The sequence below is a fragment of the Caenorhabditis remanei genome, chromosome II (genome assembly GCF_010183535.1).
Source record: "Caenorhabditis remanei strain PX506 chromosome II, whole genome shotgun sequence".
NCBI lineage: Eukaryota > Metazoa > Nematoda > Chromadorea > Rhabditida > Rhabditidae > Caenorhabditis > Caenorhabditis remanei.
Genome location: NC_071329.1, coordinates 8,658,413 through 8,680,165, shown reverse-complemented (window position 1 = coordinate 8,680,165; position 21,753 = coordinate 8,658,413). Strand labels below are relative to the sequence as shown.

The 21,753-nt window shown below is 41.3% G+C and overlaps 2 protein-coding genes across 2 annotated transcripts; one reads left to right on the top strand and one right to left on the bottom strand.

Annotated features, from left to right (window-relative positions):
• Positions 1-14,469: 14,469 nt before the first annotated feature.
• On the top strand, positions 14,470-16,907 carry GCK72_005397 (uncharacterized protein; the record flags this gene model as incomplete). The annotated part of the gene is made up of 8 exons (XM_053725161.1): positions 14,470-14,508; positions 14,615-14,810; positions 15,286-15,422; positions 15,468-15,817; positions 15,986-16,227; positions 16,275-16,378; positions 16,423-16,509; positions 16,728-16,907. 8 exons carry the CDS (start codon positions 14,470-14,472, stop codon positions 16,905-16,907), a joined length of 1,335 nt encoding a protein of 444 aa, XP_053589355.1.
• Positions 16,908-17,341: 434 nt separating this feature from the next.
• GCK72_005396 (uncharacterized protein) lies at positions 17,342-18,950 on the bottom strand (the record flags this gene model as incomplete). Its single annotated transcript, XM_003116844.2, has 6 exons — positions 17,342-17,492; positions 17,727-17,808; positions 18,115-18,218; positions 18,271-18,403; positions 18,456-18,776; positions 18,836-18,950. The coding sequence occupies 6 exons, from the start codon at positions 18,948-18,950 to the stop codon at positions 17,342-17,344; spliced, it is 906 nt and encodes a 301-aa protein (XP_003116892.2).
• Between the last annotated feature and the right edge of the window lie 2,803 nt (positions 18,951-21,753).

Below are 21,753 nucleotides of genomic sequence, written 5' to 3'. Positions count from 1 at the left end.
ATAGATCCATTTCCATTTGCTCCATTCTTTTTTCTTCTTCTCGGCTCATTGTGTCTTCTTCTTTCTTCCCTTATTCCAACCTTTTCACATCAATTTCTTTGTAAGCACACGCCTTCTTTCTTCTCTCATTCTGTTTTCTTATAATTTCCTGACATTGCTCTCCTTCATTCACTCACTCCACACTTTTGATAGAATCCACTCTCCTCACATGCACCTGCTTCAATTTCCTTGATAACCAAAAATCTTTCGACAAAATCCCCTTCTTCTCCATCTCTTCTGGAGATTGAAATGGTGCCTCGATTCACGAATTTGCATTTTAGATTTCAAATCCCATCCATTCATTCTCAATTTCTATTCAAGAATGACGTCTTGTTTTCAACACATTCAAAATTATGAGACTACGATACATTCTGTGTTCTGATTTATGTCTTTCTGGATCATTCGACTTTATTCCTTACCAATTGAAATCTATTAACTTCTGCAACTTTGTAGAGTCTTGACATATTTTCGAACGAAGCGAGGGAGGCTTGTCTAGCCTGTCAAGAGTCAAACAACTTCCGTTTTCTTTCTCATGACGTGGCACTTCTTCCTTTTATTGATGATTCGTCTAAAACACATTCGAAACAGTTCTGAAAACTTGGTTTTTTCCTCTCGTAAACCTCCCCAACCAATTTAATTTTTGGAATCACTCCATTTAAAGATTCGTGTCAATATAAATGCCATAAATATATCAGTATTCACCTGTTTAGTTGAGTCGATATTTAGCCTTGAATCGGGTGTAAAGTGAGTCTAAATAATTTCTTTATGTTGCCTTGTAGTTTTGAATTCCGTTGAAACTCAGAACTCAAACTCAAAATGCCAAGTTGATTATTATAAATCATTTTTTACAACCGAGTTACATTGAAATGCCTTGAAAAAGTAAAAACTGATTCGTTCTAGTAGATACGTCCGCAATGTGTTGATAAAAGATCAGAAGATTGTTTCCACAAAATTATCTTCAGAAGTCATTGATTAGAATAATTGAAACTGACCAATTAAGAAGTCAGTACAGGAATTTTGATTTCAAATGCTCTAAATCATTACTACCAATCATCTGATTGACTTATACAATCTCCTCTTAATTCTCTTCCTCCCACCCTCAACCAACACATCATCGAAACGCGCAAAATCATGTCAGAATGAGCTCTTCCTTCCTTCTTTTTTTGCTTTTTCTCCTCCGACACTGCTCCTCATTGGTTGGGTTTTTGCTGGATTTCCCAATGGGACCATGGGGTCGAAGACATGAATCTCAAAGTGCCGTTGCGGTTCTTCTTCAGTGTGTCTTTTTTCTATTCTATATACTCGTGTGTGCTCCATCGTCGTCCCAAAGAAGTACTCAATCTGATTAGAAAAAGCAGAGGAAAAGCAATAGAAGAAGGCGGAAAAAAGAAGGAGAAGAAGGACACGTGAGAAAGGAAAACAATGATCAGCAATCTACTCGAAAAGCACTATTTCCAGGTCAGATCCCAAGAGGAACGTTCATCAAAAAAAGGGCATTCATTCTTCGTTTTCCGTTTTCTCTCCTCCGTTCTTTCACACTTCATATTCTCATCGAATTCTCATAGTCTCCGCCTCTCTTTTCTTCATTTCTATCTTCTTCTCATCCGACTCGTTGCCATGGATTTAGTTGCTCGCTTATTGCATTTCGCATCCAGAAGAAATGCAAGAGGGGCGAAATAGAAACAGGTTTTTTCAGTAAATAGTTCTTGATTTCTTCGATTTCTTTAGCTTGTTAAACACCTCCTCGAAAAAAATTGCATTTTTTAGTTCAAGTTCTAGGATAAACGTTTTTTTCAGTTGTTGCTTTAAGGCTTTTCCTTAAATTTGTCATTTTTATGAGTTATCGGAAACTTCTATCTCGATTTTCGATCTCTCATGATTTTCAGAGCAACACAGGGAATTTCGAAAAACCAGCCTATGGTTTTACAATTATTCAACCTCAAAAGTTTTCTCTCGATTTCATTGTTCCATCACTCTCCACACGAGTCTCTCTTTTTCATCCAAACAACTTCTAATCTGAAAATATTCTGGCTTGACGATCCATACAATTCATCTGAAATCCATCTTCTGATCCCTGCCTAATCACTAACCAATCCGCTTAACTCATCTAACAATTCATCTCTTCTTTTCTGTCAACAATCTTCCAATTCAGAAGCTGTCTGTCACTCCTTCACCCCTCCCTCTCTCTATCTCATATCATGTTACATTTGGAGTTGTCGGGGGAGGCTCCAAAACGTTTCCGACCGACTTCATTTCACACATTTTCGACGCCTTCTGCCCTTTACCTGCTTCATTAATTGCCGGAAATAGTGTGAAAAAGAGAGAAAAAAAGAAAGGATACATGTATATATATGGATATATTGTGTTGCTTTTTCTCTCCTCCTTCTTTTTCTTTTTTCTTCACTTCTTATTTCTTTCCAATTGCTCTTCGTTCCTCATTCATATGTACGTGTATTTCCGCCTTTCGCCATCTCTATATCTGCTTGCTTCGTTATTTCCGTTTGGGGGGCATGCCACTTTTGGTAAATGAGCAACGGACCGAAGAAAACGAAAAAAAGAGAGAAAAATGAGAAAGAGGCTGGTGGAAATTGAAATTGAAAAGTCACACCGCCTCACAAGTTTTTGACATTGATCTTGTGATTCTGAAGTGACTGACTCTCCTTTTGTTACCTTGAGATACATTTTTCATTAAAGAACTTACGAAGAGAACTTACGGATGAATCTTTCTTTCAAAAATAACTAACGGATGAATTTTACAATCAGACTTTAAACCGGTTCTATATAGTTAGCCAGTCTCTCAGCGGACTCTCCGTTGTGGTTGCCAGTTCTAGAGGAAAGTTTACACATGTCTAGGTTCCATCAGAATCAAGACGTTTTCTACCTGATTCTACCTGAAACAAAACCAAGTCTTTCAGGAGTATTTTCCCAGATTTGAGGGCTTTGATAAAGTATATTAGTTTCCGCAAATCAAGAGCGGGACGAACTGCACTATTCTAGTCTCAACCCATTTCCCAAAAATCAATTTCCTCTCATTTGAACTCAATTAGAACGAATCTCTGGTCTCTGTTCAATTATGAAAGACTTCCTGTTTGGGGTTTCAAGAGCATTGAGATTGATTTCTCATTGCCAGAGGAGCCAGAAATTTAGTGGAGTCTCGTTAAGCTACTGTAACTCCTCCACTGCTACCTTATTCCATCTCCATTTGACCTCATCTCTAATTTTTTACTCTGATATCTTTTTTTAGAGTACACTTTGCACATCCACCCCCACCCACTGCCGCAATTACAGAGCATCTTCTCCTTTTTTTTCTATTTTCTTTTTTCTTCTGAAGCATTGCAATTTCCTTTTGGCGCATCCATAATTCAGGTCAGCAGTGCACTCTCTCTCTCCTCCCTCTGTTTCTCCTTTTTTTGTCTTCCGCGGAGACGTCTTTTTCCGATTTTTGATGAATATGTTCTGAGTCCAATTTTCCCAGAAAGTGTGTGTGAAACAGAGCCAAGATTCTTTTTCCTCGTTCAGCTTGTTTTTGCTCTTTTCGTTCTTTCTGATTCATCGGTTCTCGTGGATTCTGAGAAAGAGAATTCTCGTGTCAGGAATCAGAATTGTATTGGTAGAAAGAGTACAGATTCTGGAATTTTCGAGTTACGTGCAGTTGTGAATTCTGAGAATCACGAGAAGACATATGCTAGGTTCTGATTTTGAGAAGATGTAATGGACTTTCTGATTATCATAATCCAGAAAACTTAATAAAAAAAGTTAATTTCATTCTGTTCAATATTTTTCTTACTGTAATCTGTACACAAAAAAAACATCGCAGCCCCAACCTGGATGATGCCTAACACGAATTTCCACCACATTGAGTATTCTATTTTTGAAAAATCGCAAAGATTCTTTGGACTAATCCCCTTCAGATCTATAAATCCGTCATAAACAGACCAAACCACTTGACCAAATATGCAAAAGTAGTATTCTCTTCTGGATCAGATTTCTCTAGAAACGAGTTTTGATCAAATTCTTCTTCTTCTATCAGGAGTTGTTCCTATTCGTTTACCTTTTTCTTCTCCAATCTACTCCTCTTCTCTTATATATTTATACATATTTTTTCTTGTTTGGAAGGATTAGACCGATTTCATCTCCTCTCGTTTTTCTCTATCTTTTGTTTGGTTCTTCTATTTTTTCTTCGTCTTCAATTCTCGCGTCGTCGGCAGATACAATTCCAGAAGATTAGAGTGAGAGAGAGAAGAGAATGCACATTCACTCTTTCCACGTCTTCGTTTCATTCCAGAAGAAAAAGACGCTTAAGTTTTTATGGGTCCGTTCTATTTTCCCGATTAAAGAGTACTCAGCAGTACCGTAGTACTATTCTCCTGATGTGCTTCTCAAAAACTCGACGGGCCCATTTCTCTCCATTCTCTCATTTCCATTTCCGATTCGACTTTACGACCAACCTTTTATTTCTTCGTCTTCTTCTACCACGTCTTCTTCCACTTTTCCACGTCTTCACCACGAAAACGACCATCAAAATGTGAAAAGTCAATTGGATTTGTCGCGACATTAATAGCCTCAGCTATATTGTCGCAACTGGTACAATCTAGATCGTAGATTATGCTCTTATTATCAATTATACAACGATGAATTCATATGGACGTGAAGAGAATACGGTATCCTTATTATCACTTTGAACAACGTGCTCCACAAACTCCTTATCTTGATGACCTTACTACGTGTCAATGTCGATGTAGGAACAAGAAAATAGAAGAATCAGTATCTACCCACGAGAGAGGAACTTCTCAACCAGCCGAAGCCGTTGCCTACTTCCGATGCAAAAGCCACCTTCGCCATCACCTTCTTCCAAGGTTCCTCAACTGACGTCCATCGATGCCGAGCCAAAAGGAGCTAGTAGAGGTATCTTATTTAATTTGCGTCTCTTATCGAATAAATCGTTGTTATTTAAATCTGTGTTGGCTCTTCTTTCTAAGTCCAAGTCCTCTCAGTCCTCGCGGTCGGTTCGGGCTCACCACCCCACAAACCGTCGCGACATGGTGCATCGACCGGAGTTACTCGAACTTTGGTGGGATGAGAGGTCTCAGGGCTCGAAAGATTAGTCATCACAGAACGCAAAATTCGAGCGCGACCGCAGTAGGCTAGGATAGGCGACCGCTGTAGACGTCCTAATCGTAGGACACCTCTTATCGTAGAGATACCATCCCTTAGTCGAGAGGTGAAACTTCTATTCGAGAGGTGAAACTTCTATTCGAGAGGTGAAACTTCTAATCGAGAGGTAAAACAAAGTCGTTATTTACGAGGTGACTGTATGGGTTCGGGTGGGATCCGAACGAGTGGCAACATACAGTACACCCGGTAGGACATCATATCGTTGATGTAGGTCCCAGCGAGACGAGAGATGTTTTTTTAGTCGAAAAAACTGATCAACCCATTGAACCACCACACACGCAACATGATCACTCTCTCACAATAGCGTCAAATCTCGTACCTACCATCTGAAAATCGAATTATCGTATTCACAACAATGATCGCATTGTTCAGGTATCAATTCGGATACGCCAGCGTCATCTATCCAAGATGCTTCATCACTTGTCTCACCAGGACGCCTTCCGTTGCACGGTCGAGTTAGTTGGCCAGGAAAACCCAAGAAACAGAAAAGACATCGTTTCTGGAGTGGGTGCCTTTTTTGTTCTCAGAGAGGTCATGCAGCGGCCTACTGTGAGAAGTTCGATGTTGAATCGCGATGGGCGGCTGTAGAAAGGCGCAAATGGTGTTCGATCTGCCTGATGAGTGGCCACCTGTTCGACAATTGCCGTGCGAAGACAAGAAAGAACGCATGCCGTTTCTGCAGCGGCATGCATCATCCTGCACTGTGCAGAGACAAGTGGGGTCCACAAGACAACGTCATTGCGCCCAAGAAACCAAGGGAGGAGGCCAACGATGAGAAACCTGATGATCCTATGGAGGAAGGAGTCGATGAAGAGAATCATCCGAAGACTGGAAATCCGAAGACGGAGGAGAACGATGTGAGCGATATGGATTCGGAAGAATCGGATGCCCGTAAACCACGTACGTATGGCATTTACGACGTTCATATTGATCTCGACGGCTCAGAAGACGATGATCAATAGTACACCACACCCGAAGAAGACCAGAAACTGTAAATCGTACAGAAAACTCGTTTTTTTTCTTTAAAGAAACCGCAACTCGTGCGGGATGTATGTCAAATAAACTCGAACTGGTCTCACATTACTTCACAGAATCTCGCAATAAGAGGTCCTTTGTCCGCTCGGTCTTGTTCATAGTAATTCCAACCAGATAGTACTCCTTCTCGTAGGTTACATGACACATCGAGTCAGAGGCAGTGTAAATCTGTCCGAAAAAGCGCAATCGGTGCTAAGAGCACAATCGGTGTCTAACATATCGGTCACAAAAAGAAAAAGATGTGGTGATGAAAACTGTCAGCTCGGAAATAGATAGCGTGGTCCGGATTCTGAAGACTCACGAGAACTCTCACATAGATAGCCACAGAATCGCCACCACCGACATACCACATCTTGAGGATGGTCTATTTCCCGTCGTATCGTTGATCCTGTGAAAGGGCCCAAAGTAGTAGGGTCAGCGAGAAGACGAGGTTACAGATCAGGAACTTTGCAACTGACAGGAAGACGAATGTACAACTTCCGCAAATGTTCTCCAACGAGGACCTCAAAACATATGAATCCGTGATACGTCACAGGAACTAACAGTGTAAATAACAAGAATAGGAATCTCAGCTACACTTTTGATGGCTATAAAGCGTCACTGAGTTAAAAAGAATCCTAATACGACAGCCAATAGTAGTGACACGTCGAGTCATTAGGATGTAGTACAAATGAAAGATAAAAATCTCGTGAAATCAACAATGTCACGGAAGCACGTAATAAAGAAAACACGCAAGCCTTCTTTTTTTTTATCAAGGTTAGCAAACCAGAGCAAGGTCAAGAAAAAGGAGGGCATGGACATTGAGTATATAAGGATGAAGAATCAACAAAACATTATCAGTCTAAATTGACTTGTCGATAACATCGACCGCAATCAATCAACCAACCAACCAACCAACCAACCATGGCCGTCAAGAACAAGAAGAAGAGCGATCAACGGAACCCGGTGACCATGAAAACAATCAAGTGGAGTCTCACCCGTGAGTTAACTCGAACCAGAACGCTCGTCTCTCTTGCTGATCGTGCTCTCGCGCTCGAGAGAAACACCCAAAACATCACCGTACTCGACGGATATCTGGCGCAACTGCTAGATCAACTGGCCCTGATCGAGGGTCTCCAGGAGAATGCGATGGAGATGCTCAAGAGCAACAAGAAGCTCTGTACGCAGAATGTATTTGAAGCCAATCGGGCTGAAATATCGAACCATCTGGCAGGTCGGGGATATGACGGGCTAGTCAATCAGATAACGAATCTTATCGGGGAATTGACTTCTGCGGTGAACAACGCCCGCCCCGGAGACGTCTCGACCCCAGGAACACCACCACCACCGCCATCCGATGGACCGGCTTCAGGAAATGCGCAAGTTCTCGATGGAATCGCTCTGAATCAGGAACACCCCGAACGGCGTAACCCTGAACAATCGGTTCAGACGGCAAGCGATCAATCGGATCAATTGCAGCAAGGAGTCGTGTCGAATTCAGGTCGACACCCCCCGAACTCGACGAAGCCATGCGAGAGCAACCATAGCTCGGATGTCTCGGCTCACCCGACGTCCAACATACTCAACCGTGGATCATCAGAAGCCTCCCAGGACATTGCCGAGTTTGCGGATGATTTGGCTGTACGTATCGGAGCAATCGAACATACTCAGACATTGCTTTTGGATTCATCGGCCACGGCAAATCGTGCCATCAAAAATTTGCAAGACCATATGCAAACATCATCTGATACGACAGATCGTGCTATCAAAAATCTGCAGGAAAACATGCAGAAATTGCAAGATATGATGTATGAGGTCTTCAGTCGGCAGCCATCGTGGCAGAACAAGCCTGAGATGAAACAAGAAGAAACAGAGTCGGCAACTATGAGTGAGGCCACGAAGCCATCGAGCGGTCAACCGGACGCTTCCGACATTGGTCAAAGCTCCCCAATACCACCGGAGAACTCGTCTCCACTTCCACCCGCATCGACGCCAATGAACGATACGGTGGAATCTCCAATCCGTCGCCAGAACCATCCGGGTTCCCAGGACAGCTCGAATCCTCAAATCACTAACAGCACGGTCTACACAGTCATGAACACAGTTCCGGTTTTCGACGGAGAACCAGCTGACTATAGTATGTTTATGCAGCTGTTTAATTCTATGGTTCATGACAAAGATGACATCCCGGTGACGCTTAAACATGCCTTACTCATGAAACTCCTGAGTGGGAAAGTGAAGTCGATGTTAAGATCAGTGAGTCTGTCAGAAGAAGACTACCATGCGTTGAGAGATAACTTGGAAAGACAATACAACAGAGAGAAGGACACTAAACAAGGCCTCATCCACCAGCTCAACAAATTCTCCTTTTCTGAAGACAGCTACGAGGATATGGAGCAGGATCTAAACACATATTGCACCATAGCATACTCGCTGAGAAGTAAAGGATGCACATTGAATGACTCCTTCTTCATCAATTCGTTCATCAGCAAGCTGCCTCAACAAATCATGGGAATAGTCTTCAAGAAGAATCACGAAAAGGATCGAACTTTTCAAGAACTGGTTGGAATTACCTTTAACGCTATCGCCGAGAAGAGAGCTCTGGAAACAGCGGAGACAGAGAAGAAGCTGAAAACAAGAAGTACCGAAGTCTACTCAATCCAGACATCCGACGACAAAACAAAGAAGAAGCATGGAGAAAAGCCAAAGAGAACAGCAAAGTATCAGTGTTTCTTTTGTGATTCGAAGGAGCATACGGCTCTTAACTGTAAACTTAGCATCGCGATGAAGTTGAAAGCGATAGAAGAAAAGAAACTCTGCTCAAACTGCCTCCGATCCAACCACAGCTCTGAAAGATGCAACTCGAAATTCTGTTGTTTCCATTGTCGCGAACGTCATCACACTGGTATTTGTCAAAACGAGAACAAATCCAAGAATGGCAAGTTTTTTCGTGACAGGGAGGATGGAACCTCCGATCAATAAATCACCGAGTGGCATCTACAAATCGTTGAAATCGTCAACGAACGACATTTCGGCAACTAGGTTGAAATCGTCAACCACATCTATCTCGTCATCTACACTGGAATCGCCAGCAGCTGCTACCTCTAAATCGCTAGAGGTAAGCAAACATACATCTTCGCTCGAGAAGATTAACACTCCACACGACCAATTACGTTTGGTCAACAAGTCAGAAGAACCGACTTCTGAATCAATGGGCATCGGCCCAGGAGATGACAACGAGTCATTTCAAATCTACATCAGTCGTGGGATTGAAGAGGACAGCAAGCTACCATTCATGACGTTGGTGACACCAGAAGGACACAACCTCTTGGCGTTGGCAGACTGCGGCGCGTCCACGTCTCTCATCTCAACTCAAACGGCCACAAAACTTCAGCTCCGAATTGTCGGACAACGAAATCTAAGATTCAAAGGTCTCATATCGGAGACTCGAGACGAGGATTGCAAATTCTACAGGTTGGAAGTCATCGATCAATCAAATAACGTCTGGGCAGCTACCGTAGCCAGCTACAGTGGAATCAAGATACCATTCTCGGCTCCGACACTGTCATCGTCCGAATACAACCAACTAGACTCCTTGCGGTTCAACATTACCAAGATAAAAGATCTGCAGCAATTCAATGGAAGGCCGGTCGACATTATCCTTGGTAACAACTTGCTTGGGAACATCCATCAGCAGCTGATAACTCTCGACAGTGGAAGGATGGTAACTCGTACCATCATTGGATCCATTATCTACCCACCAATGGTTAAAAATGCTTTATTCCCAGTTGGTGGAAATAAACCTATCGTGGTTACTGACGACATGGAACATATCGTTGTTCACACGCTGGATACTCCAGATTACGATCTTCCAGAAGATGGTCGTTTGGAACCAAAATCAAACGTTTCCAACCAGAAATTGGCCAAACAAGTGGAACAGCATTGGAATTTAGAGCTCCTGGGAATAGAACCGCCAGAAGTGGTTAGCAGCAAGGCTCGACTTAATGAGCAGATCGTCGAACACCAGAAGAGATCATCTGTTCGAGATGAGAACAACCTGATCAGCGTTCAATTCCCGTACAATGGCAGAGAGCAATACCTCGACGACAACTTTCCGGTTGCCGCGCAACGACTCGTATCTCTCACGGCAGGTCAAACTATAGAGACCCGGATGGAATACGATACGATCATACGGAAGCAAATCGACTCCGGCATCGTGGAAATAGTCACACCCGACATGAAACCCTCTGGACCTGTCTACCACTTCCCACATCGGGGAGTACGAAAAGAAAGCTCAGTGAACACCAAGTTGCGGATCGTGTTGGACGCTTCGTCTCATGGAAGAGGAAAACTATCCCTAAATGATTGTATCCACCCGGGACCATCAATACTCCAGAGCATTTTCGGGATTCTCGTCAGAAGCCGCTTGAAGAAATTCTTAATGATATCGGACATTGAGAAGGCTTTTCATCAAATTCGTCTACAACCACAATGCCGCGATTCCACACGTTTCTTATGGCTCAAGGATCCAACGAAAGAGGCGACGCCGGATAATATACTAGTGCTCAGATTTGCTCGGTTGCCGTTTGGAGTAAACTGTTCTCCATTTCTCCTGGCCGTCACCATCATCCAGAATCTCGAAAACGATCCGAATCCAATCAATGCACAGATCCTGGAAAATCTGTATGTTGATAATATTGTGATGACTACAAACGATGTCAACGAGTTAGTCACCTACTACGGTCAACTAAAGGATACGTTCAATCGGATGGCGATGAATCTTAGGGAGTTTTTATGCAATTCTCCAGAAGTTATGGAGAAAATCAAAGAAGATGACCGGGCGCCCGACACCTCAAACAAGCTTCTTGGTCATACATGGGATAGTCTGACAGACGTCATAAGAATTAAGATCGCGAGGCCTCCAAATGGAATCCCTACAAAGAAGGAAGTTATCGCCTTCCTTGCTCAGAACTATGATCCAACCGGGATCATTACACCTCTCGTGGTGCCAATCAAGAAACTTATCACCCTGTTGTGGCAATTCGACCTGAAATGGGGTGATCTGTTACCAGACGTACTTCTTCCCATGTGGAAGAGTATCACCAGTCATTTCAACGAAACGGAATTCGTAATACCGCGACAAATCGTGTCGTCATATCACTATACTGGAGTTCAACTGGTAATATTCTCAGATGCTTCCAAGGACAACTACGCGGCTGCTGCATACATACGACATGAATTTCCTGGACAGAAGTACGAGTCCCAATTAATATGCTCAAAGTCGAGAGTCAAGCCAGGACGTGTTGGAATCACCATCCCACAAATGGAACTTCTGGCACTGGAGTCAGCCACAAACCTTGCGTTGAATCTGATGAACGAACTTCACATGCCAGTCAATCAGGTGATATTCTTCAGTGATAGTACATGTGTCCTACACTGGGTTCTACACAAAGTAGGAAACCACGTGGGACTGAAATGGGTGGCTAATCGAGTCACAAATATCCATAAGAACTTAGCGAAGTTAACCGAACTTCAACTGAATCCAGAAATGAGATACGTGCCAACAAACGCGAATCCAGCAGACATTGCTTCTCGAGGATGCACTTTAGCCGAATTGAAAGTCAACAAACTATGGCACCATGGACCATCCTTCCTCGAGCGACCTGAAGAAGATTGGCCTCAGACTCTGGAAACAACGCCTCCAGATGCCCGAATGTTTCACCTATTCGTGGTGAATGACGGAGAAAAAGTTCTATCTCGAGAACTAAACAAGCTTCCAAACCAAGATTCACCAGAAACTGCAGTTGTCAACAGCATGGAGGAGAAAGAATTATGTAAATATGAGTCAATCGTGCCATATTCCAGAACTAATGACATGCGGAAGTTGACAACTACGTGCAATTATGTGCTTCGGTTTGTCCACAGCTGTATAAAAAGTCGGAACAATCGGTTCCCGTCTTGTCAGTACTCATACCAATCAATGACACTGCAAAGATATGATGACGCCGATAAAGAAAAGGACGAAGTGACCAAACGGAGGATCACAAGAACCTTTATCATTGCGGAACATTATCGGGATTCAAAGTTGCGAATGGGGCAGGAACCGCCTGCTCATCTTAAGCCAGTGCTCTCTCCAGACGGCTTATATCGACACAACAGGCCATATGTCAATTCGAGACATCCCAGACACTCCGATGAGATGAAGAGACCAATTATTATCATCCACACACACCAGCTCGCCCGCCTTCTGGTTATCGAATCACATACCAGCTTGCTACATCAGGGAGTGAAAGATGTCATATCGGACATCCAACGAAAATACTGGATACGGAAAATTGGAATACTCGTCAGAGCGGTGCGGAGGCAATGTGTCACATGTCAAAGGATGCACGCTCTTCCTTTCGAATACCCGTATGCAGAAACCTTGCCGTCTATAAGAAGCCAACTCGTGGCTCCGTTCGCCTTCGTGGGCCTCGACTATCTCGGCCCTCTAAGATACAAATCGAAGGATGAATACGGAAAGATTTGGGTACTACTAGTCACATGTATTGTCACTCGGGCAATACACTTGGAAATCGTCCAAGACAACACCACTCACAGTTTTATCATGGCTTTAAAACGATATTTCGGTCGTAGGGGAGTTCCTCAGTCTATCCTATCGGACAACTCTCCGACATTCAAACTCGGATATTCAATGATGAACACTGATATCAAGACAATCATCAACAAAAGTCTAACGTTGACTTCATTCTTGGCGGATAAAGAAATAGACATTCGGTTTATTACACCCTTCTCACCATGGAAAGGAGGAATTTACGAACGACTGGTGGCTTTGGTAAAGAACATGATATATAAATGCCTGAAGAAAATAACAGTTTCGCTGTTAGAGCTCGAAAGTCTCTTAATTGAGACTGAGTGTATCATCAACTGCAGGCCTATAACCGCCAACAAAGTCCACACAGCCGATGCCGAACCAGTCCGACCCATCGACTATTTGATCCCACAATCGTCGATGGTACTACCAGAATCGGCAAAAACAATATCGGAAGTACTAGAGTCAGGAAAAACAGAAAAACTAACAAGAAGATTAATCGAATCTACAGCAGCTGTCAGGGATAACCTCTGGAACGTATTCAGCGATGAATATTACGTGTTACTCCGAGAATCCATGCCTCGGTCAACAGCGCACAACAAGAGCCCACCTACACCAGGTACAACAGTGTTAATCGTCACTGAGAAAGTAGCTCGATACATGTGGCCTATCGGGGTCATTCAGAAGTTAATCTCATCCAAAGATGGGAAGGTGAGAGCCGTTGAAGTCAAAATCGGACAGAAGGTCTTTCAAAAGTCAGTGAACCACCTAATACCGCTAGAGATTCCCGCGGAAGAACGTCAAGACCAAGACGCGCCAGCGGCCGGAACTCCTTCGGATCTACACAAACAGATAACTCCAGCGAAGGCTCCACCTCAACGAACCCGCCCGTACCTCCCAAGACGGGCTAAAGAAAATAAAGTGACAATCGGTCATGATCAACAACCCGGATCGCCGAGTAACCAACCTCGGGCTTCTGCTTAGGCAGAGGCAAACCACGAACTTCCCTAACGCTACCACTAGGGAAGTTCTTTTTCGCTCCCCCCCAGTGTCGCGACATTAATAGCCTCAGCTATATTGTCGCAACTGGTACAATCTAGATCGTAGATTATGCTCTTATTATCAATTATACAACGATGAATTCATATGGACGTGAAGAGAATACGGTATCCTTATTATCACTTTGAACAACGTGCTCCACAAACTCCTTATCTTGATGACCTTACTACGTGTCAATGTCGATGTAGGAACAAGAAAATAGAAGAATCAGTATCTACCCACGAGAGAGGAACTTCTCAACCAGCCGAAGCCGTTGCCTACTTCCGATGCAAAAGCCACCTTCGCCATCACCTTCTTCCAAGGTTCCTCAACTGACGTCCATCGATGCCGAGCCAAAAGGAGCTAGTAGAGGTATCTTATTTAATTTGCGTCTCTTATCGAATAAATCGTTGTTATTTAAATCTGTGTTGGCTCTTCTTTCTAAGTCCAAGTCCTCTCAGTCCTCGCGGTCGGTTCGGGCTCACCACCCCACAAACCGTCGCGACAGGATTTCTTCACTCCAATTAGATTCTCATTGCGTGCTTCCATCTCATTTTTCTATCAAATAACAAAATATTTTTTGCTTCCAGGTCGAGGAGCAGACATCTGGCATGGACTACATATCAAGTTTTGATATTAGGCTTAATAAGGTGAGTTCTAGAAGAGAAGAGTTGAGATAGTAGATGACATTGGTTTTTGTTGTCTTTCTGACTAGAAAACAACAATAAAAACAAGAAAAAAACAACAATTTCTTAGGACGTCTACTATGCTGGCGAGACGATCAGTGGTAGCGTGCTTCTGGAGAATACAGAGAACATCAAGATACGTGGAATTCGGGTTTTGTTGAGAGGAAAAGTTCATGCGACACTGAAAGTTGTGAAATCTGGAGAGAGGAGAACACTCAAAGATGATCAGTATGTGTTGGATGAGAAACAGTTGTTATGGGGAAAAGGTGAGCATTCAAACTTTAGAATACATGTTTCCATGTGGGTCTTGAGAGCCTGGGAAAGATTTCGTCCCAAAAAACTGAAATTGTCAAGATGGATTCTTGAAGCGTTGCTGAAAATTTGGAGTTGTCGGCGTAAAGTAGTATCTGCAAGTCGAATCCTGTACTTTAAATCCTATAAAAGCTATATGAATTTCTAGTTTTAGATCTTTAGCTCTATCGCTAATCCCTGAACAACTTTGGTAATCTCCTGCACCAATTGTTCTTGATATTTTCTGAATTTTTTTCTGATTCGGAAATAAATTGACCCGAGAATAAAATCGTATAGAAACCTCGTCGAAACTAAAAAGTTCCATTTCTCGAAGAATTTCCGGTCTATCCCAATTTTCTGGTTGACAAAACTTGCACCTTGACTACGTATGTCTAGAATTAGATTTTTGATTTTCACACTTCTGACTAATCCGTAATTCAAATATTTCAGACAAAAACGACGAGTCAGACAGTGTTCCGATACTTGCACGTGGAGTTCATCAGTTTTCATTCAATTTTGATCTACCACAATCTTCTCTGCCATGCTCTTTGGAAAGCAGGCATTGTACTATTCGATATTATTTTAAAGTACAAAAAACAAAGACAAGACATCAAAAAATTGTCATAATTCAGGTTATAATCGATATTCCGTATGCATCATCACCCCAGGGAATCAAGTATTTCACAATTATTGGACCACATATCGACAGTATGGAAGAGAAATATCTGAGCCCGTTGACAGCTCAAGATCGAAAAGTGAACTGTTGCTGGTGTTGCCAACGAGGAGCACTGGCACTACGAATCATTCTGGAACGGACGGCGTACGTGTGTGGAGAGAACATCCGTGTCCGAGCGCAGATTGAGAATCGCCAGTCATCTGCTCAAAGTCTCGTTATCCGTCTTGTGCAGCACGTCGAGGTTTTCGTTGAGAAGGGACTACTGGGAGAGAATAAAATGATGTCATGTGTGGTGTTCGAGCACAAGTGAGTTTTTTTCTTTGTTTATTTCAGAATATTTTCACTGACATCATTTTGTCACGTGTCACTTGCAAGATTTGTAGATTGTTAATAGAATAATGACTGAGATTGAGTCCAGATGGATTCAGAACAAACAAATTATTTTTTGTTCAGAGAGTACTGTACCTTTTTCAGGTCACCTGCCATCGCTGCCAACTCTCAAGGAAAATATGATTCCACATTGGAACAACCAATCCGTCTACCTGTCGTCCCTCCAACACTCGTCGGAGTTTGCCGTCTAATTCAGATTTATTACGTTCTCAGAGTTTGTATGGAAGATGAAAAAGGAAATGAATGCCTTCATCTCGACTTCCCACTGACAGTTGCCACACTTCCATACCGTATTCCAAATGCTCCGCCTCCACCTGTGGATTACGGTACATTCTTTGAACAAGCAACAATATTTCATAATGTTTCCTTCCAGACTTCTGCTCAAACCACGTTGAAGGAGGGAAGTATGTGTCACCGGAATTCCGATTAGGACAGGTTTATGATGGAGAAGGAGAGGAAATTAATAAGGAGGAGGAGGTAGGAACTTCTTGGAAACATGAGAACAGAATGAGTAATTCCAGATTGTATTATATCGACCGGTATATGTAAAGTTGGCCGATCGAAGAATTGGATCACCACATGTTACAAAAGATTTTAGATCTGGATCGGTGAGTTTTTAGTCCTCGGTCCCCTTTTTTTAGTTTCCAGTTCATATTTGTATGTTTGTTCCTACTTTTTTCAACTAATCATCATGGTTTCCAATTCCTAAATTCCTCCGGAAACATGTGCCTTCCAATCAATCGAGAAAACAAGAATTTCCACGACATTTTTCTCTCTCATATCATGATTTCATAAACCTCTTATAACTGTAATCTTCTCATTTCAGTTTACTCGAATCGCCGACTCAAGTTTGGCATTGGTAACCGAGCCGAATGGATCTCGTCGACGAAGTATTGTGATTGCATCGAATCCGTGTCTGGCCATGAGAGATGAGTCGATGGATGAGAAGCTAATGATGACTGGGTTGAATGGAAGCAATTCGGAAGGCGATCCTCTTGTAGCTTGAATTTTCTGAACTTTTTTTGAAAATGGGTTCCCAACAACTAATCCATCTTCATAGTGTACAAATCCATTGAGTCTATCGAAAACCTAATAATTATAATTGATTAATTTCCACAAAATGTCCTTTGATCCTTTGGTTGTGATATATTGAATGTTCTCTTCTTAAAATAAGTCGCCGTGAATGTAAACAAGTTGAGAAATTTCTATTTTTTATGTATTCTAATTTCTTTTTTTCTTCAATTCTTCCTGACTGATAACATATTAATCGAAACGACAAATAAAATATATTTGGAGACAAATGACGTGATGGGAAGAATAGAAACATAAATAACAAGCAATCAAGTTCAACAACACAAATGCCAGAGCAGAGAGAGAGAGAGTTTTCGAATGGATTATATACATACAGGATATGTACAATATAAGAAATATTGTGTCAATTTACAATGTGCATGAACGAGGTTTCGTCTCCATGACGATTTCAGTATCAGCTTCTGCTTCTGCTTCTATTTCCATGGTCTCGTCACAGATAGTGGATGTTCTCTCGCGCATTGCTTCAGTCAAGTCAATGCTTCCGTTTGCAATGTCATCCCTGGAAAATTGAAAATTTTATAAGTGTTCAATACTCTGGGTTACTCTATTCAGCATGACCTAATAGTTTCAAACCTAAATTTCAGAATTCTAGTATTATGGTCCCGGACCCATCCATCTACCCAACGTCCCTTCAACTTTCTGTTGTCATCAAGAAAAGAAAGTAACATTAAAAGGGAGACCCATATACTGATAAGACACCCCATGACCCTCCGATTCTCTCTCTTTTCCTTACTTGAGTTGATGCCTCCTGATATGTTTCTCGAGCATCGCTGGACTCTTCGACACGTGACGACAGTGAGGACATTTTCGAGAACCTGTAACACAAACATTTTATTATCTGATTATATACTTTGGAAAGTGAAAGTTCTTTCTCGGAATGGTTTTCTTTATCACTCATTTTGCAGTAAATGGAATTCGAGAGAAAGTGAAAGAGCAGGGAGTAGTGACGATTTTTAACTTTCAGAGAATACCAAGATTATCTGTTTTTAAGTACACGCGAAATCTTATAACAATCGTTCTGGTTCTTTTGATCAATCTTTAACCGAATATATCCTTTCTAAGAATCTAAAAGAGGATCTCAGTATAATCCTCCGTAAATTTTATCTTGAAATGCTATGTACCTTGATCGATACTTTGTGGAAGTGGAATTCCATGTCGGTAGTATTTGTGGAAATGAATGTAACGAGCCTCACGAGTTGTGAATTGACAGTTTGGCATGTTGCATCTGAAATCAGAAAGTTGAGTATCTGATGTTCTCTGTTCTCTCGAAAACTTACTTGATTGGTGGATTCCTGTGGTAGATTGTGACATGATATGACACCGAGTTGTACCTTCCATAAACCTTTTTGCAAACAGTGCACATGTAACCATTCTCCGTTCTCTCAATATACTTTTTGTTTCGACACCAACCTGATAACAACAGATGAATAGGGTCAAATGGGGTCAGTTCGTGGCAACTTACCTTCTTTATCATTATTTGGAACAATCATATCTCCATTGTTGTCAATACTAATTGAGGGTGGATCCTCTGTACTGTCCATTGAGACACTTTTCATTTTCAGAAGTGATCCACGACGCATTTTTGGGTTGCATGATCCCTCGTCCTCACCCATATTCGCCATTCCAGCCAGAACATTTGGAGTGTTGAAACTCATTGCAAGAAATTGTTGAATGATTTCTTGACTGATGGCTGGATTCAGATGAAGGAATGGATTAAATGCGAGTTGTGGGACAGAGAGTGGGATTTGGTTTTGAAGGTACGGATTCGGTTGCATTAGGTTCACTGAAAAATGATTGGAGGTTAGAAGAGGACTACAATAAGAAATCTGAAATGAACAGTACCTGTTGATGCTCCAATGTTGTTAAGCATGTCTTGAATTGTCGGTAATTTCGGCATACTAGTTGGCGATGAAGTGGCAGTCGGCGGACTGCCGAAATCATTATTCAAAAACGACATTCGGAAATGAGGCGAAGGAGAAAAAGGTCCTGAAAATTGGGGTTGCTTTTTCTCTTTTTTCCGAAAATAATGAGAGACGGAACTAAGAACATAGAGTAATGTAAAGGGTTTACTGATTTTGAAAGACGACGAACAAGTATGTAGGAAACTCAATGTGCTCTTAAACGGCTTGGACGCAAAACTCTGAGAGGGTTTATCCCGGAGAGTCAGTCGAAAGAGAAATTAGGAAAGTGTGATAGCCGATCCGTATTAAATAAGAACGACAAGAAGCAAAGAATATTCGGAATTTGGATTAATGAGTATAAATGAAAAGTTCCAAAGTGAGAAGAATAAAATAATGAAAAAGGATTGCGGAGCAACTAATAAAGATGACGAAAAGATGGGCGTTTTGTTTCGTCAGTCGTGGAAAGCGGAGCAAAATGGTCTTCTTTATCAGTGTCGGTTTCACTTTCTTCGAAATTTCTCGATCTGTATACGAAATATTATGTTATCAGAGTGTGTGGGTGTATCAGTGAAACCAGCTGACTTGAGAAGACGGTATTAACATGGTTCATAAATTGGTTTGAACAGAAAATATGAAAACGGGATGGAGATATCTTATATAATAGAAAGGTGTGCACAGTACAATATAATAATTCAGTGAGTCATTTTCAGAGCATTTTGAATAAAAATAACTGAAACACAATCAGCTAAAAGAAGCAGACGCCTGTTCAAATAGAGCCAAAAAGTTTCAGATTCTACCGGAAGCTTCTAAAAGTTTTTAACTTCCAGAGTAAACATTGAATCACAAGACAATTCCTAAAAACAGTGAAAGTGATGAAACTGAAAAGAAAAGTGAAAGAAATCACAGAAAGTGTCACTTATCAACTCATATACCGGGACAGTCTCGAGTTTTCTTCCCCTTATCAGTCCGAAACAGAGAGCCATACGTCGGAAAAATGGGCGGAGTCTTGACGGTCACTTCGTTGAAACTACAGTGTGGGTCCGGAAGCGAAGCATATTTTTATGATATGCGGGAAATATGTTTTCTTGTTTTCTTTTTCGAAATCTTTTAAAGGGCGTGGTGCTTCAATAATAATAAGAAAACAACAAACAAGGGGGTACGGTAGAACGGAAATGGAGCAAGAAAAGAGAGTCGTTATCGTAATTTAGGGGAAATGACGGAATACTTCCTGAAGTTTTAAGTTGTTATTCCTATGGTTTTCTCAACATTTTTACGTCATTCACTATCATGAAACAGAACTGTTTAACGGTACTTGTGACTCGATATTCATAGGTTTTCTCATTGTTTCCATGAAATTTTCTTTATCATGACAATCATAAAACATCATTTTTCCACGTGTTTTTCCAGTCACTGAAAGCTCAATGATTCCATAATTAGATGTTCATGGACTATTCAAATATTTTGAAGTCGGTGTCGATTTCCAATCATTCCTGAAAACAATTCTTCTTAAGACACCGAAAAATGACTTGTGATGTGATTAGTGACCTGATTCATAATGTTCAGAATTAACTCAAAACAGCAGAATCAACAGAAAATGGTAAACTGGAATATCGAGGAGTTTGATGGGGAGACTGAGAGGTTTGACACAAGAAAGTTTTGGCTATAATTGTCTGATTCAAATGAAATGAGACGATTTGGAGTTACACATCTGTTAATGTAAAGGAACTGACTTCAAAAAGAATATTTATTCAGAATACAAAAATATCAGAGAATACTGTAAATGAAAAACCCAATGAGGACATTCGATGAACTGAACCAGTCTAATCCTTGTATTCACAAGAAGTTGGTAAAACTGCCGAAAGTTTCTGAAACGTTAAAGTCACAGCTCCAAGTTCTCTTAATTTTTTTTGTTCTATGAACACCGCCGTGTTGGGAAGAAAACGGAGGAATACAATCCAGTCGCATGTCTTCGAGTGGATACAGTAACCCATGTTTCCACTCCCTGACTATCGAATCGTCTTGACGGAAACAGCTTGATCCCTTTCCAGCATTCGTAACATTTTATGAAATCTTCAAAAACCATAATAAATCTATAACTTTTAATTTACTTTGATATATTTCTGTTGATTAAAAACTTTCAGTTTGCTCCGAACTTTAAAACATTTAATTCATAATCTGCCCGCTTCTTCCTTTTTCCGTTTTTTTTTCGATAACCTCCCCACATCATCCAGAAATACCCTAAACCACCCACTCCATATTCCCAAAAGAATGCACTTTTGACACTCCAAATAATCAAAGAGAAAGAAGACAATGATAATGTTTAAAAGCGAATAACAAGAGAAACTTGGAGTCTTTTGCCTCTTATCAGTAGAGTTGGAAGAGCCACGAAATTCAGAAATATGTCAGATTCAGAGTACGCCAAACGCAACGATCAACTTCGGTTTTTCGGGGAAATGGAAGCCTAGAAACTAGTTCTTGGACGATTTGAACTTTTAGAATTTCAATAATTTCAGTGAAGGGTGGTATCACAAATAACTTGTCAGTGTAATTGAATAGTTGACGTCAATCATTTATTATGTTACGGAAACACATAGACATTTCTCGCATTCCATTAACAGTAAACTCAGAAAAATACAATCAGAAATAACGTTATAACTCTGATATTAGTACTAAACTTGCTTCGCATATTCATTTCTTCAGATGTTTTACAATGAAAGATTTTGAGCACAACGGATCCTTTTTCTGAATAACTATCAATATCTCAATGTCCAGAAAATCTTAATAAATTTTTTATTACTTTCTATTTTGAGCATGTTCTTTCAACACTTCCTGTTCTTCCATTTCCCTTTTTTCTGAAGA